The 26,550-nt window shown below is 40.0% G+C and overlaps 1 protein-coding gene and 1 long non-coding RNA gene across 5 annotated transcripts in view; one reads left to right on the forward strand and one right to left on the reverse strand.

Annotated features, from left to right (window-relative positions):
- Positions 1–16,703, forward strand: part of LOC122551639 — a 58,162-nt gene extending 41,459 nt beyond the window's left edge. The window contains exon 3 of the long non-coding RNA XR_006312152.1: positions 15,446–16,703. This is a non-coding gene — a long non-coding RNA (uncharacterized LOC122551639). The remainder of the gene's footprint in view (positions 1–15,445) is intronic.
- Positions 1–26,550, reverse strand: part of LOC122551638 (potassium voltage-gated channel subfamily H member 7-like) — a 461,508-nt gene that overhangs the window by 177,727 nt on the left and 257,231 nt on the right. For 2 of the 4 annotated variants that reach the window (XM_043693877.1, XM_043693875.1), the window contains exons 5-6: positions 23,512–23,946; positions 13,051–13,071 (exon numbers count right to left, since the gene is read on the reverse strand). In XM_043693877.1, coding sequence (XP_043549812.1) covers positions 13,051–13,071; positions 23,512–23,946 — 456 coding nt within the window. Of the gene's footprint in view, positions 1–13,050; positions 13,072–23,511; positions 24,806–26,550 lie in introns of those variants that run through there. The other 2 variants (XM_043693878.1, XM_043693876.1) reach the window with 2 other exon arrangements.

Here is a 26,550-nt window from a genome sequence, read left to right on the forward strand (position 1 = left end):
GTTGTTTTTCAGACTGGAGGCCTGTGACCAGTGGAGTGCCACAAGGATCGGTGCTGGGCCCTCTACTTTTTGTCATTTACATAAATGATTTGGATGCGAGCATAAGACGTACAGTTAGTAAGTTTGCAGATGACACCAAAATTGGAGGTGTGGTGGACAACAAAGAGGGTTACCTCCGATTACAACAGGATTTGGCCAGATAGGCCAATGGGCTGAGAAGTGGCAGATGGAGTTTAATTCAGATAAATACAAGGTGCTACATTTTGGGAAAGCAAATCTTAGCAGGACTTATACACTTAATGGTAAGGTCCTCGGGAGTGTTGCTGAACAAAGAGACCTTGGAGTGCAGGTTCATAGCTCCTTGAAAGAGGAGTTGCAGGTAGATAGGATAGTGAAGAAGGCATTTGGTATGCTTTCCTGTATTGGTCAGAATATTGAGTACAGAAGTTGGGAGTCATGTTGCGGCTGTACAGGACATTGGTTAGGCCACTGCTGGAATATTGCATGCAATTCTGGTCTCCTTCCTATCGGAAAGATGTTGTGATACTTGAAAGGGTTCAGAAAAGATTTACGAGGATGTTGCCAAGGTTGGAGGATTTGAGCTACAGGGAGAGGCTGAATAGGCTGGGGCTGTTTTCCCTGGAGCGTCGGATGCTGAGGGGTTACCTTATGGAGGTTTACAAAATTATGAGGGGCAAGGTTTGGATAAATAGACAAAGTCTTTTCCCTGGGGTCGGGGAGTCCAGAACTAGAGGACATAGGTTTAGGGAAGAGGGGAAAGATATAAAAGAAAGCTAAGGTGCAACTTTTTCAGGCAGAGGGTGGTACGTGTATGAAATGAGCTGCTGGAGGATGTGGTGGAGGCTGGTACAATTGCAACATTTAAGAGGCATTTGGATGGGTATATGAATAGGAAGGGTTTGGAGGGATATGAACCGAGTGCTGGCAGGTGGGACTAGATTGGGTTGGGATATCTGGTCGGCATGGACAGGTTGGACCGAAGTGTCTGTTTCCATGCTGTACCTCTCTATGACTCTATGACTCTATGTGGTTTATTGTGTGATAGCAAAAGAAGCAAGTTATATTGGATTGTTAGACATCATACGTAAGACTATCAGGAGATGACGGTGGCACATCTGAGTCAAGAGCTGGACTCCTTTTTTCATGCCGAAGAGACTGTATGACATCATATTGGACAGAGCTTCATACATTTTCCAACATCAACCCTTTCAAAACAGTACCATATACAATAATCTTTGTCCAAATCTCTGCTTTAATCACTATCCCAGGCCCAGTCCCAGTCCCAGCTCCGGTCTCTACTTTAATCTTGGCCCACTCTTACCCCTAATCTTTGCTAAACCTCCAGCCATTGCCCCCGTCTTGACACTGACCTTTGTGTTTTCACTGTTGTTGCTGCCATCATGCATCAAGCCTGACAGACATTCCACCCCAACAACCAACTCTGGTCTGGTACATCACAGGGAGCAGAATAAATAGGCTTAAGGAGGGCTATGTCCTGTTGGAAACACTGCATGGAATTGATGGTGGGATGACAGGTATTCAAGATGTGTGTTAGTGGCCACTTTATTGAAGGCCCTGGATGAATGTGGTTTTCAGTTGTAGGGCCTGTATTTCCTTTTGCCTCCTCCTGAGAGCAACTTGCCTTTCTCTGTAATACCTCTGTCCATTTCATGTTGCAGGGTAAGGGAGGTATTTATGGCACCTATTGATGGAAATTAATGCTATTTCCCATGGTGAGCCAGCAGCAGAACCCCCTAATACTCCCACCTTCACCCAATTAAAGACTGTGACACCAACGCCCCTAACTGGCAATTCTATCCCGTGAAAATTGAGGTCTTAACCAGACAATTAAGGCTCAGTTAAAGGCCTTATTGCACTGCTATTGCTGTTAACCCCACACTATTTTAGGCGTCAGCCAACAATAATACAAAACCAGTAAAATCTTTTTCTGTTCACACAATATGATTACACCAGTGCAATAAAGTACAATAGAAATTGCCCATAGCTAGCGGTGGGTGGCTTAGTGGTTAGCACTGTTGCCTCACAGGGCCAGGGACCTGGGTTTAATTCTAGCCTCGGGCGATTGTCTGTGTGGAGTTTGCACTTTCTCCCTGTGTCTATCAGGGTTTCCTCCGGGTGCTCCGTTTTCCTTCCACAGTCCAAAGATGAGCAGGTTAGGTGAATTGGCTATGCTAAATTGTTCATAGTGTTCAGGGATGTGTAGATTAGGTGCTTCAGTCAGGGAAATGTAGAGTAATAGGATAGGGACATGGGTCTGGATGGGATACACTTCGGAGGTTTGGTGTGGACTTGTTAGGCCAAATGGCCTGTTTCCACACTATGGGGATTCCATGATTCTATCTATATGATGCTTGAAATTAGAAACCAACAACTTAGCTAAGTGTTTAATATAATGCTAGTAAGGTGCCTTCCTAACAATTAGCACTTAGTGAATGAATGACAGAATATTTAAATTTATCATTGAAAATGTTTTTTACACCTTCCCCTTTAACTAATTCTCTTACTGTAGCACATCTATCTAATCCAATATTTTGGAATAGTGTGATTAAAACTAAAAATGTGTTTGTTTGTCCTTGCCATCAGATTGGAATATTAGTGGCTGGATAATGCCTGGAAAACAGAGAGGCGCTAGAAAGCTGAATTTTCAAGTTGGGTCTAACAATTAATTTCAAAGAAAAAGAATGATTTAATAAGCTGAAATAGTGAGGAAGGAACAATAAAAACACTATAGTCATAAATATTGTGAATTTTTAAAAATACTTTCCAATGTTTCTTATAAAAAACAGACTTTGCCCATTCATAACTTAGAATACAGCAAATGCCAATAAAATGCTGTCTTTCAATATAACTGTATTTCTCATCTTCAACATTTTAATAATCTTTTAGCCTTTGAAATAATCCATCTCTTCAGTTGCTATAAAATGAATGAGAAGTTAACTTCAACACAGGAATAATATTCTATTTGTGTAATGATGTATCACATTTGGGTCTATTTGTGCTTTCAGCACCTAATCATCAAGGCAAGATACGGTGATCAACTGTGACACCATCACTTCAGCCAACAACATGACAGTGAAAAATCTCTCAGTGCCAGTTTTCTGTTAAATCTGTTTAGATTCTAGAATTTAGCAGCGTTTTTCAGTTGTACTATACCAACAGTCACATTTTTCAATTAAAATTACAGGCTTGTCATCACATGATCTTTCAAATTAAAAAACATGTTACATATCAAACTCTTAAGTAATTCACTGGGTTCAATTTTGTTATGATGCTTCCACAACAATGGCCATTAATTTCTGTCCACGTCACAGGCAATGACCTAGAGCACCTAATGCTTGCACTTGCTGATATCATTTTGATCTGACAAGTTAATATCTTCTTCACAGCTGGTGAGATAAGCAGAATTTAGAATGGGGATTATAACTGCTGACGCAAAAATTAAATAAATGTAATTTGATTAGTCTTTTCCTTCAAAAACACTGACCCAGTAAACTATTCATATGCAGTTATTATTTTAAATGTTGCTGCATAAATACATTAAAATGTAATGAAGGGGCTGAGAGATCTTGACAGATACGTAACCATGATTTCAGACATCGATGCCACAAAAACAGTGACTGTTTTAACCAAGTTTTCAGCAATGAATGAGTTGCTCCACTTTATATAGAAATCACAATAACAGACATTATCTGCTTGGAAGAATGCAGGCCTAAACAGATATATTCAATATAATGGTCCACATTATGATCAGGGAAATGTTATAGATGTCATGTGGAGGATACTGCGCAGATGAATATGTACAACAACATTTTACTAGTGTAAAAGTGCAAGAGGAAAAAGATAATGGGGGTTCATGATGTTTTAAATATTATCTCATCATTTTCAGTCCACAGTTATGAGAACAAACCTCTCAAAAAGTTTGAAGCTCTATCTTTGTGTTTTGATTTTTTAATTTACAAATGGATGATTATGTTGAAATGTCACTGGCAGAAGTTACAAACAAAATACATTATTTAAATTAAATAATTATTCTTTTAATAACTCAGAAAATATACTTAATGGGATGCAGTATGTGATCCAGATGTATGCATATTATTTGAAAATTAGAGTAAGCATACCCCCTTGCCATCCAAGAACAGGAAACTATTATTAGAAAGATACACAGATGGAAAGCTGTAAGAAGTCTCCTATAAAACAAAATGTAGCAATGACTTAATATGGTTCATCAATCACATTTTGTAATAGTTTGATGAGGTTGTAACATATTGTGAAAAAGTAATATCCACACCTACATCTTTGTATACTTAAGTAAGACACTCAACAATATTTTTCATCATAAATGAAACCACTGTAGACTGACAGTAAACTAAATAAGATCTCAGCCTCTCAACTGGTAATTATGGGGATCCTTTTGAAACTAAGGGACTTAGATCAATAGCCTGTTTAATAATAAAAAAGTAAAAGTGGGACATAGAGCGGATGGCTAATCTGCTCAGATTTGCACTAGACAGATGAGATTGGAAATCATGTTAATGTTTGCTAGGCTATGCTGTGTTAAAGGCAAAATTCTCCCATCTGTTGAATACTGGGGCAGGAAGGTATTGCTCAGGATCAGCACAAAGAGCACACAGGTCCATACTAAAAAGTGTTAGTGATTATGAACAACTTATTTACTGATTATAACCTCTCAGTCTCGAGGAAGAATTTTAATAAATGCTTTTTTCTGTCAAATTTTCAAGATGTGGCCAAGACTAACATTTAACGTCCACCTCTAACTGACTTTAAAAATGTGATGATGGAACTACATTAATCTAAATTTCATCCCTAAGTTCTTAAAAGGCACAGATATCTTCTGAAGTATAGTTTCAATCCCTGAGTATCTCTATTCTGCTTGTGTAGACTCTGGAGGATGCATCTCACTGGTCTTAACAAGGCTAAATCTGAGCAGACTCTCACCCAATATTCACAAATGATCTGGTCCAGCCAATGGGTAGCGATTGGTGTGTGAACAGTAAGTCATTGGCTGAATATTCCAAATGTGGCAATCATTATTGGATTGCTACTCCATTCCTATATTTTTACCCAAAAATGGAATTCCACATTTCTATCTGTATATCTAAATTCAGCTTCTTCAGAAATATAAAGCAGTCTTTCAACTGAGTCCTTCTGTGCAGTGCAAGTTCAGCAAGGCATGTCCCTTTTACTGAACTAGCTAATGCATTCTGGCAAGCCATTGTTCCCTTAATGGGAAAATGCCATCCCTACTACTTACCGTGAGAGTTCACCTCCACCTTCCTGACAGCAGTCTACATACCTCCTCATGCAGATGTGGAGAATGCCGTAGACATGATTTACACCACCACTGTAAATCTGTAGAGATGAAATTCCCCAAGCCCCTCATCATTATGGCCAGTGACTTCAACCAAGCCAACCTCAAAAGGGTGCTGCCAAAATACCACCAAACACAATTCCTGCTCCACTAGAGGACCAAACATTCTGGACCACAGCTACACAACAATCAGAGAGACATGCCTCTCCATCCCCTGTCCACAATTTAGAAAATCAGAACACAGTGGTGTTTCTCCTGCCAGTTTACAAGCAGAAGCTAAAACTGGAGGACCCTTCACAAAAAGAAGTACAATGCTGGTCATAGGCTGTGGAAGACTGTCTCCAGGACTGCTTGGAATTGGTGGACTGGACTATATTCAAGTCCTCAGCAGAAAATCTAGATGAGAATGCCACTACCGCAATGGACTTCATTAGCAAATGTGTGGAGGACTGTGTACCAAAGAAGTCAATCTGTGCGTTCCCCAACCATAAATCTTAGATGAACCATGCAATTCATTCCCTCCTGAAGGCCAGGAGTGCAGCATACAAGTTGGATGACCCAGACCAATACAGGAAATCTAAATATGACCTCTGCAAAGCCATCAGAGATCCCAAGAGGCAGTACCAGACTAACTTAGAGGTCCAAACCTACCAGACTCCCGCCACCTATAGCAATGCCTAAACAACATAAAGGGGGACAAAATGAAACTGAGCAAGATAGCAGACAAAAACACCTCTCTTCCTGGTGCGTTCAATGCTTTCTATGCTCAGTTTGAGCAGAATGCCAGTAACGTGGTGTCACCTACCCTGACAACTCCAGCCACACCTGTTCCCTCGACCACTGTTGCAGACATCAGATTGGTCTTCCTGAGAGGCAACCCAAGGAAAGCGATGGGCCTAGACAGAGTCTTTGACTGGCGGAGATATTCACTGACATCTTCAACCTCTCCTTCCCTCAAGCTGAAGTCCCTACCTGCTTCAAGAAGGCCATCATCATCCTGGTACCTAAGAAAGCACATGCATTGTGCCTTCACGACTACCTTAATAATCATGAAGTGCTTTGAGTGACCGGTCATGGCCCGCATCAACTCCAGTCTCCCAACCTCAATCACCTGCAATTTGACTACCGACATAACAGCTCCACAGCGGATGCCATATTCCTAGCTCTGCACTCATCCCCGGAACATCTGGACAACAAGGACACCCACATCAGATTTGTGCTCATTGACTACTGTTCCGCCTTCAACATTATTATCCCCTCCAGACTGATCTGAAAACACTGTGACCTTGGTCTTGGCTCTGCCCTCTGCAACTGGATCCTCAGCTTTCTGACCACAATCAGGGAAGACAGGTAACTGCACCTCCTCCACAATAACACTCAACACTGGCCCCTCCCAAGGATGCATCCTCAGCTCCCCCCACAACAGTGTTGCCAAATTCCAAATGCCATCTTGGAACGCCATCTACAAGTTCACTAATGACACCATGGTAGTAGAGCGGATATCTAACAACGATGAGTCAAAATACAGAAACGAGACAGAGGGCTTGATGATGTGGTGCAGTGAGAACAACCTCTATCTCAATGTCAGCAAAACTGACTTCAGAAAAAAAGGAGGACAACATGCCCCCATCTACATTAATGGAGCTGAGCTTCAGAGAGTGGAGAGCGTTAAGTTCCTGGGAGTAATGACAACCGACAACCTGTCCTGGACTTGTCACGGATCAAGAAGGCAAAAAAAAATGCCTCTTGTTCCTCAGGTGGCTCAGGAAATTTGGCATGTCCATAAGAACCCTCACCAACTTCCATGGTTGCACCATTGACAGAATACTGTCCAGGTGCATAACAGCCAAGACCAATAAAGAAAACTACAGAAGGTGGTGTGCACAGCCCAGACCATCATGGAATTCAACCTTCAATCCATGGACTCCATTTGTACAGCTCACTACCGCAAAAGCTGCAAACATCATCAAAGCCTCTGACCCTCTTCCGTAAGGCAGAAGATACTGAAGCCTGAACACATGCACAGGTAGGTTCAGGAACAACTTCTTCCCAGCCATTATTAGACTGATGAATGAACTCTTCAGCATCAAATAATGTTGATCTTGTTAACATTGATCTCATCTAGTGTACACCCTGTACAATGTATCCTGCATGCCTCTGGGCATTTTCTTTTACAACATATGTACATCCTTGTTTACTGTGATCTGCCTGTATTGCTCATAAATAAAGCTTTTCACTGTACTTTGATGTACGTGAATCAATCAATCAATCAATGGTTAACCTTCATTCATGTTGGGAGTACATACTGATACTTATGGACTATGTGAAACACCTGAAGACCTGGAACTGTTTAACCACTTTCTTATATATGGTTTCTTGGAAATTATCTCAACAGTTTAATGTGTGCATTATTTGTTGTGTTCTAAAAAACAAATGACACTGGGAATAAAAGACAAGCAAAGCTTTTTAGGGAGATAAGAGATCAGATTTATGGCCTTTAATTGTTGGAAATCTGATTTTTGAAAAAGCCTCTCGTGGGCCTTTGTGTTGATTGTTACCCAGCAGCCCTTGATGGACTTGATTTCTGTTTTCCAGGATCTAGGGAGTCAGTAAGGAAAGGAACCTCAGAAGCTGCAATTTTCTCTCTTCTTCTGGGAATCTAGTACAGATTCCAATTATCAGCATTTCTTACTATCTTATAAACCCCGAAACTGCTGAACTCTGGTCACCTACTCTAGACGTGTGTCCACCTTCACTTCAATCCAACTGAAGATACTCCATCAATCTAAAGCTTTCAGCAATTTCATTATGTTGACAAGAAATCTGGCAGACTGTGAGAATTCATCTAATTCTAGCCTTTCTTTTCAGGCCATCAGGTTTTTCTTAAAAAAACAAATTGTCTCTGCAGAATCTGTTGTCTTTTTGTGTTGAATGAGTGTGTCTATTTTGGGTTAAGGGGATATATTTCTAACTATGGATTATAGCTAAAATGTTAACTAGTGTTTGCCACTTGTTTTAAGAATTAGGTTTCATGTTACAATAAACAAATTACTTTGAATTCAGTTCAGAAGCCTCATGAAAGTCTCTTTTATTCTGTCTAGCAGTATGAAAGAGAATTGAGTGGTCATTTTGATGGTAAAATTAAAATACTTACATAAATGCCATGAGTGGCAATGAGTAGTGGAGCTTCATTAAAGACATATGCCTCCCATCGCTTTTGTAACATCCATGAAAAAAACAGAGACATTTCTGGACATTTAAGTATTATTTTACGGTGTTAATGTATGAGTACCAATGAGTTAATTGGATAGAGTGGATAGGATGGTAATCTGGTAGAATGGCGGTAGAGTGGGAGGGTGACGATATGGTAGGTGGAACAGTTGTAGATGGAGCATAGGTTGCCAACTATGTGGACTGGCTGTGTGGTTGAGTGGCTAGGGTGGATGAGTTGTAGGGTCACATTGGGAAGAGTGTTTCAGGAATGTTGAGGGTTGAGGATGGATGGGTACTGTCAGGAGGGATCAGAAGGTTGGAAACTTGGGATTTGGGGAAGAGTTGGAGAGTTGTGGGGGAGTTGGAGGATTGTGGGTTCAGATCATCAAAGGAGTTAAAGGGTCAGTGAGTGTGACAGTAGGCTTGCAGGAACGATATGAACTAACTGTAAAAAGTGTTATAGGTATGTAAAGGAAAAGATTGGTGAAAACTAATGTAGGTCCCTTATAGTCAGAAACGGGGGAATTATAATGGGGAACAAAGAAATGACCGATGAATTAAATTCATACTTCACTTCTGCCTTCACAAAGGAGGACACAGATAATTTACCAGTAATGATAGGGAACACAGGGTTTAGTGAGAAGAAGGAACTGAAGCAAATCTATATTAATAGAGAAATGATGTTGGAGAAATTGATAGGATTGAAAGCTGATAAATCCCAAGGACTTGATAATCTACATCCCAGCGTACTTAAGGAAGTGGCCCTAGAAACAATAGATTGGTGGTCATCTTCCAAGATTCTTTAGACCCTGAAGCAGTATCTACAGATTGGAGGGTAGCTAATGCTACCCCACGGTATAAAAAGGGAGGTAGACAAGAACAGGGAATTACAGACCAGTGAGTCTGACATCCTTAGTGAGGAAGATGCTATATTACCAAGGATTTCATAGCATAGCATTTAGGAAACAATGACAGAACCAGGCACAGTCAGCATGGATTTACATAAAGGAAATCATGCTTGACAAATCTACTGGAGTTCTTTGATGATGTAAACAGTAGAGGAAGTGGGGGAGGAAGTGGATGTGGTTTATTTGGACTTTCAGAAGGCTTTTAACCAAGTCACACATAAAAGATTAATGTATAAAATTCAAGAGCATTGGCTTGGGGCTAGTGTATTGAGATTAATAGAAAGTTGGTTAGCAGACAGGAACAAAGAGTAGGAATAAATCAGTCTTTTTATGAATGGCAGGCAATAACTAGTGGTGTATCACAGGAACTGGTACTAGGATCCGAGTCATTCACATTATATGTTAATGTTTTAGATGAGGGAACTAAATGTAATAGCTCATACATTTGCAGAAAACAAAGCTAGGTGGAAGGGTGAGCAGTAAGAAGGATGCAGGAAGGTTGTAGTATGATTCAGACAGGCTGAGTGAGTGAGAAAATGCAATGCTGATGCAGTATAATGTGGATAAATGTGAGGTTATCCACTTTGGTAGCAAAAATATGAATGCAGATTGCTATTTCAATGGCTGTAAATTGAGAGTGGGGAATGTTCAATGTAAACTGGGTGTACTTGTGCACCAGTCACTGAAAGTAAGCAGGCAGATAAAGAAGGCAACCTTTTTGTTAGACATAGTGAGAGGATTTGAGTACAGGAACAAGGATGCCTTGTTGCTATTATGCAGGGCATCGACGGGGGTCACACCTGGAATAATGGGAGCAGTTTTGGTCTCCTTATCTGAGGAAGGATGTTCTTTTTATAGAGGGAATGCAGCGAAGATTTTCCAGATTGATGCTTTGGATGGTAGGGCTGGCGTATGAGGAGAGATTGAGTCAGTTAGGATTGTATTTACTAGAGCTTAGAAGAATGAGGTGGGTTCTCCTAGAAATCTATAAAATTCCAGCAAGACTAGACAGGTTAGACTTAGGAAGGATATGGAAAGTCCAGAACTAAAAAAAGTTAATGGATTAGTTTATGGATAAGGGATAAAGGTTTTTTTTGGGCGAGATGAAGAGAAGTTTCTTCACCCAGGGAATGGTGAGCCTATGACATTGTCTACTACAGAAAGTGGTTGCAGCCAAAACATTATGTTTGAAATAAGAAGGCAGATATAGCTTTTGTGGCTAAGGGATCAAGAGATATGGGGTGAAGGCAGGACCAGGGTATTGAGCTTGATGATCAGCCATGATCATATTGAAAGATACAGCAGGCTTGAGGGGCCAATGCCTTATTCCTGCTCCTATCTTCAATGTTTTCATGTTTCTATGTCAGTGGTAGGTCACAAGTGAGGGATTAGATGTAATGGTGGGGAGCAGTGTTATCAGTTAGTTGTATAGATACCCCAGAGTTTGACATGATTTTAATATCTCTAAAATTTCTTGGGTAACTATGCAGGTAAGTAAGTCAGATGTCTGTCATCTGTCCATTTCAAACTTAAAGTCTGAAAGATTTGAGCGGGATCACAAGGAACTTGTAAATTACCCCTGAAAGTTAAGTTTTGCAGTCAATTCCAGTGGAGTCAGTGCACTGGAATTTCAAGGGGGTCCAATGTGTATGTCCAGTTTGAGCTCTGAGCATCTGGAGATCTCTATGATCTTTTCCACTACATCTGTCCACAAAAAAGTCTCACAAGCTAATAGAATAGTTGCAGAAGTTGCAAAATCCGGCAAGCAGACAATAAATGAAACACTGAAATTTCCTTCTCCACAGGAGAAGGTTACACATTTAGTTCTGATGGAAGTAACAAATATTAGTGCCAGACTCAGTGCAGAAACATATTACCAGGGCAAAACTGGAAAAGTCAGATATTGCTTCTAAAAAAGTTAATATCACATTGGGATAGTAAATATATATCTTGAATTAAATAATTACAAAATAAAACTATGGCCCACTTGGTAGCATCATACTGCATGTTTGAAAGTAAATGTGCCACACTGGAAACAATTGATAACATTTAAAAAACTGCCTACATAACAAAGTACATAAAATTGGAGAGAATTTAGACATACAAGGTATACAAGTTGGGACTTGCGAAAGTTAGTCAGCATTAATAAAAGTTTTATTTAAAAATAAATAGTTGGCTAACTTTCAAGTAGTAATTCTGTGATGGTTAAAAAGAAGTGTTTCCTAACAGACAAGCAAAAGCTGTAATACAATTTAATTTAAGTGTTCCTCAAGCAATGCTGTTGTCAAACTTTCTTGTAGAGATCATAGAATCCCTACAGTGTGGAAATAGGCCATTTGGCCCAACAAGTCTACACCGACCCTCTGAAGAGTAACCCACCCAGACCCATTCTCCTACCTTATTACTCTACATTTACCCCTGATTAATGCACTTAACCTACACATCCCTGAACACCATGAGCAATTTAGCATAGCCAATTCACCTAACCTGTATATCTTTAGACTGTGTGAGGAACTGGAGCACCCGGAGGAAACCCACACAGACACAGGGAGAACATACAAACTCCGCACCCCTGAAGCTGGAATTGAACTCAGGTCCCTGGTGTTGTGAGGTAGCGGTGTGAACCATTCAACCACCATGCTGTTCATAAAACCTTTTGTCTTTGGGTGCTTTTGAACCACAAATCTTCCAGTTAACAGCTGAACATGCTAACCCATTACGCTACAGAGACAGATGCTAGAGAAATTGAATACAGTTTTCTACATCTTTGTTTTGATCTTAGATTTTTTTCTCTGCTCAAGCTAAATTATAATTCTCAAATTTATGTGCCAGTTTACATTTTATGTTAGCAAATTCTGATTTATTCACTGTGATGGGGACAATCATCAGCAATTCGGTACAATGTTTCCCATTTTTAAATAATCATTTTAATTCCATAAGTTGTTTGTTTCCTTTGTACTGTGCAATTGATAGAGAAAATATTAAGCATGAAATTACTTTGCAAAATAACGTAAATGACCAAATTCCTTTCTTCACTATTTTAACCATGGTGTTAACTTGTTCAGTCTAAAAAAATTGACTCATTTTCTAAAGTTATGTGTAAAGGAATTTCAAGTACTTCAAGCAATTGGATATTAATTTATTACATTGCAATCTCAGAGATACCTCAGAATATGCTAAATTTTGCCTGCAAATCTGTTTTATTTTAATTGCATAGTTATCAGAATGATTTGACGTTAGACAAATCTTTCAATTCAGCACCTTGATACCAATTTGAAATAACAATGCTTTCACATACAATCTTATTTTTTTAAAATAAACTTTCAGGAAGATGAATAATATTTACTCAAATTATTATAATTATTGATGAAACTATTTAGAAAAATCATAAATTCTCAAACAGTTTTAAATTAGTTAGCATTTATCTATTTGGAATTAGTTGCATGACCTTTCTGAGTTTGCAACAACAGCTAATTCTATTTCAACTAATAAGCAAGACAAATGCATTCAAGTAACACAACTTAAATAAGAGCATGCAAGCTTAGTTGAAAATATTACCTTTAATATGTCGTCCGTTGTCTGTGTTGCAACATAGTGACACGTAAGAAAAAAGAAATAAGAAATGTACAAAATAATAAAATATAAATTCTAAAAATCATTTGTTTTAGAGATTTATTTATGCAGGAGCAGTCCAGTCAATACACCAAACTCTGTAAGTGTAACACTCTCGGTGATTGTATCATTTTCACAATGGGGCTACAGGGCCATGGGATTTGGATTTTTCATGATACATTTTTGCTATTTCATGGCATATACATTCCATGGGAATCTCATTATAAGTTGCGAGAAGCTTATGCAGAACATGCCTCAACACAGCATGTGAAATACTTGCTTTTCAAAGATAGAGCTATAATGAGAATGGAGAGGTGCTGTGAGGGCCTGACTACCTATTAAAGTGATGTAAAATTCTAGTGGCTGGTTTCAAATATATACTAAAAGGATGCAAATGAAAGGGGTAGTGTTTTACTTTTCAGTCTTTAAATTGTGTTTCTAATTTATATGTGGAATCATAGCTATATTTAAAATAGTTGATACTATTTTAACACTTATTAAATAGTCAAGGAGGAAAAACTGGAATGATCTGTCAGAGGGAATGGTAGAGGCTAGTACGTTTGCAACATTTAAAAGGCATCTGGATGGGTATATGAATAGGAAGGGTTTGGAGGGATATGGGCTGGGTGCTGGCAGGTGGGACTAGATTGGATTGGGATACCTGGTCACTATGGATGTGTTGGACCGAAAGGTCTGTTTCCATGCTGTACATCTCTATGGCTCTATGACTTGAACTATTACTGCATATTAATATGCTTTAGATTGGTGTCTAAGAACATATAGAATGATATTTAAAAATGTTTCCACCTACACGACAGTATAGTTGAGTCGGCCATTTCACTGACAATGATACCAGATTGAAAATTATGTCCATCATCAATTGTGTATATCATGACAAGGAATAGAATATCAACAACCATAACACTAGTCTTGGAGACACTCAAGGATATATTTCTCACTGAATTTCCAGGGTTGTCCTCTGATTACTTCTGGAGATGAGCATAAAGGTTTTAAAATGTTTTATTACAACAGGATGTATTGTATTTAAGTAGGACCGTAGGAATAATGATTCTAAGGTACTTAATTAAGGGAAAAGTGAAATAAAGTAAAGCTAGAGCTTAATAGAAACAGTGAAGATAATCTTTTGGCTGAGAAGCTAAGACAATGGGGACTAAATTGAATAGAACTCAAAAACAGGTAGAGCAATACAAGAATTGGAATGCAGAATTAACTCAAGCCCATTTATTAAAATGAAGACAGCTTCTTGCTGCCTATCATTTGAATGACCTCTGCATTTAGTCAGTACTGACCGAGCTGTTTAATAGCTCAGCGCTTTGCTGGAGATCAATATTCCATGACTTACAGCTTGCCCGCAATGCTTAAAACTGGCCTGTACTATTTAAAGTGGAGGTGCATTGTGGCCTGAGACTTACAATTAAAAATAACTTGATTGAGATGGGCAAAGAGTCTTGAGTCCTCCCCTGCGTCCCCAACCCGGTTAGGTCATCAGATACAACCAGCTGCTCTACAATTTGCATGGAGTTGAAGCAATTTTTTGATGAGTCACGATCCATAGCATCTCATAATGAGATCTGCTTATTTAACTCATCTCCATCCCCATCACTAGCACTATCTCTAAATCTTATGCCGAATTGGTTTGCCCAAGTCCTGAAAGCAACTATTTCCCCTCTCGCTGGATTGAAAACCTGACGTTATCTAGTACTTTGTCCTGAGGAGGTGGAATAAACCAGGAATTTTCCTTTTTCCTGTGTTCCACCTCAAGGATTAAAATTCAGGCCTTAATGATGTTTCCTCACCAAGTTATGGTTATGGGCAGATGTATCGAGTTAACCTGTCGATCAATCTCAATTTAGTTGAATAACCCATTTCTGTTCCTTTGTTCATATACTGCAAGTTTCACACCCGTATTGCAAAGACTACGTGCTCTGCCAATTCCTCCACCATGGCAGCTACATCAGCCAAATATATTACACCAGAATTGCTATAGTACTACCTTTTCTCTTGCAGGACATTGTGATGTCAAATGAAAAGCAGCAGGAGCTGACCGGTGAGGGATTGGTGCTCCTTCATTCTCTAATCCCCATGGAGGAGATGATGCTGGCCATTACAAGAATGTTCATGCTGAGGCTGTGGCCAGAAGTGGGGTTGAAACCATTGAGGAAGATGATATCCTTGAACTTAATTCTCTTTTTCTCATCTCACTTCTGCCTCATCTCATATTTCCTTTTTGTTGACAAGCTGCAGGTGATACAATCATGCACCTCTTATTTTCCGTCTCTCTCTTTACTCTAGTCTTACCTCTGTGTCCTTTTCATTTCAGATATCCAAGGGTGCAACCTGACCAGGCAGTAGAGGAACAGTAAAAACAAAGTAATGGTGAAGACACAGCACAATCACTTTAATTCACACCTGTACCAGTTCAGAAACTGACACGGATGTTTCTTAGTGGAAAATGAGAGCTGAATTTGCCTGTCGTAAGATACTGAGCATAAGTGGTCTGCAACCATGGTAGGGGGCATGAATAGCTTAGTCTCAAGCACAATGAGATCACCCATAAGATTCCAGCTGCAGAAGACTTAGATGAGCACTTCAGTGGGCAGCAGACAGAAGATGTTTGATGTCTATGAATAATGAAATGCTCAGTACATTGAAAGTTTTGTTGGAAAGCTTTCAGTCAACAACACAGAGAATTGAGGATTATGATATCACCTTGGCAAAGCCTTTTACACATTGTCAGTGGTCAGCTAAATCCACAGATTTGTGACACCAACCATGATACAATATGATATGACTGATGATGTAGCTTCCATTACAGAACTAGCAGGAGCCACTCAATGTTTGAGTTATGCAGAAGAGGTACAATCTACTGTCATGCAACAGCAGTTTGCTGCCTGCATGGCTGTGGATTATAATGTCTTAAAGAGGTTTTCAGGGTGCTACAGCAATCCAGCAAATGGATGGATTCTGTTGTCCAGAGAAGCTACCTCAGGGCAGTGGCAGTGGCTCCAGGCTGCGTGAACCTGCTGTCTTGACTCAGGAAAAGAAGCATTCAGCCTCCAACTCGAAGTGCTCTGGCCTTGTTCAAGGAGAGCATGCCAGCAAAAGCTCCAGGCACACCTAAAAATGAGGTAGCAATCTAGTGAAGTTACAACACATTATTATGTGGATGCAAAACAGAATTGACAGCATTAAGTGGTCCAACAGATCAGATCAGAATCTGTAGTCCTGTGATGTGACTCATGATGACCGAATTAATTACTAATTGAAAGAGGAAGATCCAGAAGTATTTCCATCCTCAGTGATGGGGAATCTAGTAAAACAATTTAACATACAAAAATAAACATTTATAACCAGCTTCAGCCAGATGTACCAAGTGGATTTCTCTTAATATCTCCAGCATCGCAGAATGTAGTCTTCAGCCAACTCAATATTGCATAATAGGTGAATGCATTGAACACAGCAAAGCCTTTGGGCCTCATTAACATCCTGACTGCAGTTGTGTTCCAGGCCTACATACACCCTTAGCCAAGCTGTTCTAGTAAAGCTAAAATATCAGGAAATGTGGAAAATTACCCAAATATATCTTAACCACAAATCCAATCCAGCATGAGTCCAGTCACGATCATCAGCAAAATGAAGGAAGATGTTGTTAACAAGGTCATGAAGTAGCATTTACTCATTGTTTACTTATCGACCAATGTTCACCTTGGATACAGCCAGAGCCACTTGGTTTCAGACTTCATTATAGCTTTGGTAGACACATGCCAAAGCAAATACATGCAAGAGATATACTGAATATTATTGCTCTTGACATCAAGGTAGCATTTGGTGAAGTGTGGCACAAATCGGCCTGAACAAAATTGAGAACAGGGAACTGTTGACGAATTTGAAGCTGGTTGAAGTCATACCTAACTCAATGGATATTGATTGCAATTGTTGAACACCAATCATCTCAGCTGAGGATGATACTGCAGCAGTTCTTTAGAATATGTTCCAAGAGCTAACCATTTCAACTACTCGTCCAACGACATTTTCTCCAATGAAAGGCCAAAAGAAAGAAGGTTTACTGATGATCTCACAAAGTTCATTGCCATTTGCAAATCATCAGATGCTGAAGCAATCAGTGTGCATATACAGCAGGACCTGAGCAACGTTCGGGCTTGGGTTAATAGTTGGCAAACACATGATTGTCATATAATGGCCATCTCCAATGGGAGAAAATATAACCACATCCACTTAACATTTAATGGCAATATCTTCACCCTCACCACCAATATTCTGGAGTTAGAACTGACCAGAAACTTAACTGGACTGGCCATAAAACTACCATAGCTACAAGAACACAACTGGGAATTCTGAGGTAAGTAACTCACCTCCTGACTTCCCAAGACTTGGTCACTATTTACAAATCAGGTGTATGATGGGAGACTTCCTGCTTGCCTGGTTAATTTTTCAATCCAACAATATTAAAGAAACTCAACACCATTCAACACAAGGCAGATATTTTGGTTGGCACCTCATCCATCACCTTCAACGTTCATTCCCTTCAGCAGGGCCTTGCAGCAGCAACAGTGTGCACCGTTCATAAGTTGCACTGTAGCAAGTTGTCATGGTTTCTTTGATATTACTTCCCAACCAGTTACCCTTACATCAAGGAGAACACAGACAATTAATGCAATGGAAATCATTTTCAAAGAGTACTGTGGATGTACTGAAATGATATATGCTGCAGTGGTTCAAGCAGGTCACCAGAGTTTTCTCAAGGAAAATTACAGGTCTTGTCAGTGATGGTCACATGCCATGACCTAATAAAAATAATGCTCTCCTGTTTTCTATCAGCCAACCAGCCCAAATTACCATCTCCTGTACTTACAAACATGAAAAGATTATTGAAAATACTAAGCACATTGATTCAAAGCAAGAGATCATTAAGCATCTAAACTGTAAAAGGTTGATGATCCCTTTCAGTAATGATGAAATTAGGCAGGCAAATATGTTGCTAATTATGCATTTCACTGTGCAAGTTAAGAGAGGAAATCTAGAGAGTGGAGCTCCAGAATGGTGCCATTGGCATCAAATCTGTGTGATTTATTTCAGGATCTGCTTGTTCTGCATACTTCTGCCATGTGTGCGCTGTGTGCATGCATGCAAATGCCTGTATCCAATGGCATTTTGTCCCACAATTGTGTGAAAGTTTCCAAAGCCATTTTAGAGCTCTCTCAGTACCCACAGAATCTGATAAATAGATGCTAAAGAGACTACATTCTCATTCAAAGGATTTTGTGAAGGGATATTAAGAAGTAATGTTGATAGGCTGAAGGCTTTGGCATGTAAGATTGAGTCAGTGGAGGGAGATGCATCAAAAGTTATCATCGTAGTACTGTGTGTGGAGGAAGATATGGAGCTGGAAAAGCACAGCAGGTCAGGCAGCATCCAAGGAGCAGGACAGCCAACATTTCAGGCATAAGCCCTTCATTGAATGGCTTATGCCTGACTCATTGACTCTCCTGCTCCTCGGATGCTGCCTGACCTGCTGTGCTATTCCAGAGCCACACCTTTCGATTCTGACTCCCCAGCATCTACAGTCCCCACTTTCTCCTGTGGACGGAGATAGGTAATGGAATAAAGGTATATAAGGGAGGATACTGCCATGGAGGATGTAAGTTTGAAATTTGGTACTTTGCATGAATGAGAGTCTGTGGAATACAGTAAGATGTGTTGAGTTAAAAGAGCTTAAAGTACAGTGTAAGAAATTAAGATTAAAAATTTCTGAGACCACTGGATAGGAAGGCTGACAAAAAGCACTGTGAAATAATTGGTCTTTAAAAAATGGGTCTTTTGTCATAGAGAGGTTTGGGTGACTTAGCAATGTTTGATGGTGGTATATGCACCCACATTTTATGTCAATTGTGTGCCTGTCACCATACTGTTAAATGTTTCTGGAATCTGTGCCTGAAAAAGATACTAGACACTTTGCATTTGCGAAGAGGGACCTTTTTAAAGCCACCTTTCCAAAATATTTCCTGCCTGAATATAGCTTGGATTGAGCTGGCTGTGTCCAAGATACATGTGTTTAAATGTGTCCAGCCAGCAATGACCCTTAAAGAAACTACTAGCAGCCAACAAATTTCAGTTATTTAAAAGAAAAATGCTTACCAGAATGTGGAGTCAAGAGGAGCCTGGAGGATCTGGCTCCAAACTAATTCTGAAAGCTGACCCCTGTCAAACAAGGTTCCCCATGGGAGACTGATTAGCAAGGTTAGATCTCATGGAATACAGGGAGAACTAGCCATTTGGATACAGAACTGGCTCAAAGGTAGAAGACAGAAGGTGGTGGTGGAGGGATGTTATTCAGATAGAGGCCTGTGACCAGTGGAGTGCCACAAGGATCAGTGCTCGGCCCTCTACTTTTTGTCATTTACATAAATGATTTGGATGCGAGCACAAGAGGATCATGTGATTTCTGACTTTGTCCACTCCAGTTCAACAGAGACACCTCAACATCATAAAAAGGATGAATGATTCGTCATTTATATAAATGATTTGAATGTCAGCATAGGAAGTATAGTTAGTAAGAGTATTGAGTACAGGAGTTGGGAGGTCATGTTGCGGCTGTACAGGACATTGGTTAGGCCACTGTTGGAATATTGCGTGCAATTCTGATCTCCTTCCTATCAGAAAGATGTTGTGAAACTTGAAAGGGTTCAGAAAAGACTTGAGCTATAGGGAGCGGCTGAACAGGCTGGGGCTGTTTTCCCTGGAGTGTCAGAGGCTGAGGGGTGACCTATTAGAGGTTTACAAAATTATGAGGGGCATGGATAGGATAAATAGACAAAGTCTTTTCTCTGCAGTTGGGGAGTCCAGAACTAGAGGGCATAGGTTTAGGGTGAGAGGGGAAAAATATAAAAGAGACCTAAGGGGCAACTTTTTCACGCAGAGGGTGGTACGTGTATGGAATGAGCTGCCAGAGGATGTGGTGGAGGCTGGTACAATTGCAACATTTAAGAGGCATTTGGATGGGTATATGAATAGGAAGGGTGTGGAGGGATATGGGCTGTGTGTTGACAGGTGGGACTAGATTGGGTTGGGATATCTGGTCCGCATGGACAGGTTGGACTAAAGGGTCTGTTTCCATGCTGTACATCTCTAAGACTCTAAATCCATCCCAATTGCTTCCTCCCCACATTGTTTTTCCGCTTCCTCAGAATATCCTCTCTCCTGGTTAATCTCTCCAATCTCCAGGCCCTAACTGAGGGTTGTAGCCATATAGGAAACAATCCTCACTTGTTCTTCCTGGATCTTTGTCTGGATACCCAATGGGCATTCCGACCCAACACCTGACAACATTGACAAGGTCAAAAACCCACTTTCTGGTGAGACAGGCTTCAGGTATCAGGTTTGCAAGGCTTTCAATAGCACTAACCTACAGTAATGTGAGTAATATTGTAGATGTCTAATATTATGGAGCAGTCTTTTTGATGGGGAAAATACATGGTCAGATTTTTGTGGAGTCACAGAGACTCTTTAGATCTTTAAAAATGGTGAATAGGATCCCATTCTTTATCTGCATCCACAATTTTCACCAGCACAAGAGAAGGTCATTGGTTAGATTCCTGATGAAGGGCTTTTCCCTGAAACGTCGATTTTCCTGCTCCTCGGATGCTGCCTGACCTGCTGTGCTTTTCCAGCACCACTCTAATCTAGACATTGGTTAGTTTGTTGCTGAAAATGTTTTGCTGGAAAAGCGCAACAGGTCAGGCAGCATCCAGGGAACAGGAGAATCGACGTTTCGGGCATAAGCCCTTCTTCAGGAAGGCATATCTGGTCCGCATGGACAGCCCATTCCTGAAGAAGGGCTTATGCCCGAAACGTCGATTCTCCTGTTCCCTGGATGCTGCCTGACCTGCTGCGCTTTTCCAGCAACACATTTTCAGCTCTGATCTCCAGCATCTGCAGACTTCACTTTCTCCTCATTGGTTAGATTGTTGCCAAGCCTAATAATGCAACTTCTTTCAGAACCCAGACTTCTTAAAAATATTTAATTTTATTGAAACAGATTTATAGAGGGAAGCATTGCTTGATTGTTATCTTTACAAACCTTCTTCTGTGATGTGATCTATTTTATCATTGGCTCAATGCTTGCTTACATAAGATAAAGAGGTTTTCAGTGTTGATAGCATCTGTTATTGATTTAATGGTGCTGGTTGATTGACACTTTTTTGATGTATTGCAGTAGGATTTTTTTGTTAAGCAAGGTGTACATGTTTAAGTATTTCCTTGGATGTCGTAGTTATTACAGGTTTATTTTGTTCTGCAGCGAATGTCTAATAGGTGAATGAGCATGGAATTGCTCTGATTTGGCATGGAGGTTATAAGATACCTTAGGTGTGGGTAAAGGATTTGGGTATGAAGGGCCAATGGGAATGTACAGGGAGCATACACTGGCATGAATGGCATGGATGGGAAAGTGAGGAGGAGTGAGATTGTGTGAGGGGTGTTGGCTCGTAGGTCTATTTTTAAAAACAGTTGGGCCAAAGTTCTGGAGAATTGAGACATACCTTTCATCAGCCTATAATCACTCATCAGCCCTTATGCCTGCCTCTGATCTACACAATGCCATTTTATACCTAAATATTCCACCAATCAGATACTTCTTTCCTAAGTGAATGCAGCATGCTGGGAATTTCCCAACCTAAACTGCCTGTCTTGATCGTGAAAATCCAGCCCAGAGTTGAGTCATCTACTGTAACTCACCCTATATAACCTAACCATTGTTTACTTTCCAACTTTACAGAGTTTCCTGTAGCTATACATATGTAAATATAATATATAATTAAGAGTGATTCACCCTATATAAAGGGGTTCTATAGTAACTCATCTGACTAAATGGGTTAGTTGTCTGTGTGACACATCATGTATAAAGATGTTCTTTAAAGTGACTCATCCTGTGTAAATGGACTCCCCATAGTGATTCTCAAATGGCTACTTATAATGACTCAAAACCAATATCTGACTCATTGCATGAAAAGCCAAATCATTTCTATATAGAAATTACCTATCAGGCTCAACTCTATCCAGGGCTCATTTTTCTTTTTTTTTCATACTGAGGGAGCACTAATTGTGAAAATCTTTTGGATAGTAGAATGATTTGCCCTGTGCAAAGGGCCTGCTCTATTTTAATTATCAAAAAAGGCAGCAGTGACTCATTGGGTATAATTACAGAAAATTGTTGAAGTTTCAAAGCGACATTATTGAAAATGGCAATTTTTTAATGTTGTGCATTCATGTTTCCAGAAAGCATCAGGATTTGGACACTGTAAAAAGGGATTGTGGATAGAATGATTCAAATCGCAACATCATGTTCCGCGTTCCATTCAACGTCCCGCACCTCTGCCCTCAAACCCCACCTCTTCAACCGCAACAAGGACAGAATCCCCCTGGTCCACACCTTCTACCCCATTAACCTCCGCATAAACTGCATCATCCACCAACATTTCTGCCACCTACAAATGGACCCAACCATGAGGGATATATTTCCCTCCCCACCGCAAAGACCGTTCCCTCGGTGACTACCTGGTCAGGTCTATTCCCCCCCAACAACCCACTCTCCCCTCCTGGCACCTTCCCCTGCCACCACGGGAATTGCAAAACCTGCACCCACACCTCCTCCCTCACCTCAATCCAAGGCCCCAAAGGAGCCTTCCACATCCATCAAAGTTTCACCTGCGCATCCACCAATATCATTTATTGTATCCGTTGCTCCCGATGCGGTCTCCTCTACATTAGGGAGACTGGACGCCTTCTTGCAGAGTGCTTCAGGGAACATCTCCGTGACACCCGCATCAATCAACCCCACTGCCCCATGGCCGAACATTTCAACTTCCCCTCCCACTCTGCAGAGGACGTGCAGGTCCTGGGCCTCTTCCACCGCCACTCCCTCACCACCCAACGCCTGGAGGAAGAACACCTCATCATCTGCCTTGCAACCCTTCAACCCCAGGACATCAATGTGGACTTCACCAGTTTCCTCATTTCCCCTCTCCCCACCTTACCCCAACCTTCCAGCTCAGCACCTTCCTCATGACCTGTCCCACCTGTCAATCTTCCTTCCCACGTTTCCGCTCCACCCCTGAAGCACCCAGCCTCATTCCTGATGAAGGGCTCTTGCCCAAAACATCGATTTTCCTGCTCCTCGGATGCTGCCTGATCTGCTGTGCTTTTCCAGCACCACTCTAATCTTGACTCTAATCTCCAGCATCTGCAGTCCTCATTTTCACCTATAATTTTTACTAATGTGATTAAATCATTTGCAAGTTTCTCAAGTAGTAATATGGCAAAACTTAAGCTCAAAGAAAGCATGCTTTGTAAAAAAAACTAAGAGCTTACCTTCGCTTGCATGTCGATCCCTAAATATAATCCTAGAGTTTACATGGTATCCTTCAATATCATGAACTGAAGAAGCTCTCCTCATACTGCACACACTTTCTCTTGACTGACTGTATGTTAGACCAGAGGTAGACTGCAACGTATCTGGATTCAATCCATCCCAGTGTCGCTTTGGTGAAGAATGATCCAGTGGTCCTGGCAAATTTACAAATGGAGGAGAGCTACCTGGTTCTGTCAATGCTTTTGTTTCTTCAAATTCTGAAGGGCCACAGCTTTCACTTGTGGGGGATTTCAAGTCTTTCATGGCCAAAGAATCATCGCTTACTTGAGAAGGTTCCACCACAACCACATCAGGGTCCTCTTGGGGAAGTGATTGTTTGCTGGATGCAAGAAGTCTTATTGCAGGCAGCTTTAGTCTGAAAAATCTTCCTCGGCCTACAGTAAATGAAATAAATGAACATGAACAAGCAACACTAATCATTTGTTTACTCAGTACTGAAATAACCAATAAGAACGCATATAGAAAATAAAAGCAGACATTGGCAATAACTTACAAATTCTCTCCATCTGCTGCTATGTTTAGAATGGAAATCCCTGTTCCTTGATGAGGAAGATTAACTTGACATGTTCATTACTTATACTTTAAATAATGCCTAAACTATAAAATCTGATCAATTTTGAATTTATTCATAAATGATTATTTGGTAAGCTAAGGAAGGAATTCAAGAGTTTTGCACATATCAATTAATGTTTTAGAACAAGAAGAGCAATTTGTCTTTGGCCTGCATTTTACGTAATTATGTCATAATTGTTTGAGCAAAGAAAATTATTGAGGAAAAGAAGAAATCACACTAGAGAGGTAAATAAATTAAGAAAATGGCAGAGCTTATATCATGTAATGCACAGGATATTACAGTTGTGTAGGAATGATTGTTTGGTGTATTCTTGTCTGCCAATTTTTATTTTTACTCATAAAACTGGTGACAAGGAAGTAAAAAACATGTGTTAAACTGACAATAAAAATTTATAAGGAAACATAAGATAGAATGCAAATACTCCATCATATAAAGTATACTTGTGATGAATTCACAAATACAGCTCGAGTTGAGATTCTGTACTTGGCGATACTGTCATTCTATTTAATTTCACACTTTCATCTTGGGCTTTGTGAGAGCCTAACCATTTTGATGACTGATTAGTCACGTTTGTCAGCCTCTTGATGAAGTAGTGAGCCAGCAGGAAGCTGAGCATTTTTTTTGCTGTTGATCACTGTGCTCATAATATTCTGAATTATCGTTTTTCAGAATGAAAGAAGTGTACTTGCAGACTAGGAAAACACCTCAGATTCTAATACTGCCATCTTTCATCACTCAGAGGTTTCCTTTGACAACTGTTGTTACACATGATGTGGGTTGACTGTGTTTAACTACAAATTGAATACTTGGTGCCCTTGGATATTTTTGATTTTTGCAACCACAGTAATTTAGTAGCTATTGGTATTCTCAGTTTTCTAGGAAATTTGTACTATTTCTCTAAGTCTCTGGTTCCTATCAAACAGCTGGACCTTTGCTGGATATTTATACAATTAATATACCAGAACATGTTTTTTTTTGACGCATTACATAAAAACACAAGAATATGAGTAGTAAGTGCAGAAATAGGCTGTTTGGCTTCTAGAGACTGATCTGTTATTCAACAAGATGATGCAAGGTCTGCTACAGATCTCAACTCCTATTTTGTGCTTGCTCATCATAATCCTCAACACATTGAGATTTCAGAAATCTATTTACCTAATCTTCAAATACTTTCAGTGATCTAGCCTCCACAAGTCTGTAGTACAGAATTCCAGACATTCACTACCCTCAAGGAGAAGGAATTCTTTCACATCTCTGTTTTAAATGAGTGCTCTCTTATTCAGTAACTACATCCCCCCAGCTTGAGACTCCTCCACTAATGCAAAACATCTTCCCAACATTTCCTGTCAAGCCTCTTGAATGTTTCCTTAAGGTTACCCCTCATTCTTCTAAAATTCTAATGGAAAATGACCTTAGTAGGTTTTGATAGTTCATCTCAGGAATCAGTCTTGTGAATCTCTTTTGAATTGTAATCAATGCCAGAATGTTTTATATGTAAGGACTAAAACTGCACAGAGTACTCCTGATGTAGCTTCACTAATACCCTGTACTGTTCCAACAATATTTTGCTATTTTTAGACTTAAACACTCGAGCAATACAGGACAAAATGCTATTTGCAATGAAGTACTTGCACTTGTATACCAACTTTTGTGATTTGTGTGCAAGAGCACGCAAATCTCCTTCTGTGCTGCAATGTTATGGACTCTTCCTCTCCATTAAGATAAGTCTGCCTCTTGATTTTGCCTCCCAAATTGAATGACCTCACACTTTCCGACATTAAACTCCATGTGCCAAGTATTTTTCCCTCTGCTCAACCTATCTATATCCCCTTGCAGACTTCTTCTGTCCTCATCACCATATTTTTTTTTTACTTATTTTTGTTTCATCAACAAATCTGGATGTACCCTCTCCTCCAGTTCCTCAACATAGTTGAAATAATTGAGACCCTAAGAATAATCCTTCTGGCATTTCACTAGCATTTTCCAATCTGCTGCACCCTCCTGACATCCAGAAAGTTTGGGGAATTTTTCATTCAATGCTTCCACTATCTCTGCAATCACGTCCTTTAAAACCTTTGGATGTAGACCATCAGGTCCTGGTCACTTGTTTGCCTTCTGTCCTATTGGTTTGTAAAATACTTTACTCCTTATGATAGAAACTGCAAAAAAATGCTTCTTTCCATTAGTACCTTGCTTATCTGTTGTCTTCTAAATGTTTCCAAACTGTTCTCCACAGAGAACCAACACAAAATTAGGTTTAAATTAGCTATCTTTTTCCTGTTCCCCATTATTAAATCCTGGTCACAACCTCCAAGTACCATACTTGCCTCAGCTACTCTCCGTTTTGTTAACTCATACAAGCTGTTGCTCTTTATTTGTATCTCCTTTCATAACCAATGTTTTC

This window comes from Chiloscyllium plagiosum, chromosome 7, assembly GCF_004010195.1.
Source record: "Chiloscyllium plagiosum isolate BGI_BamShark_2017 chromosome 7, ASM401019v2, whole genome shotgun sequence".
NCBI classification, from domain to species: domain Eukaryota; kingdom Metazoa; phylum Chordata; class Chondrichthyes; order Orectolobiformes; family Hemiscylliidae; genus Chiloscyllium; species Chiloscyllium plagiosum.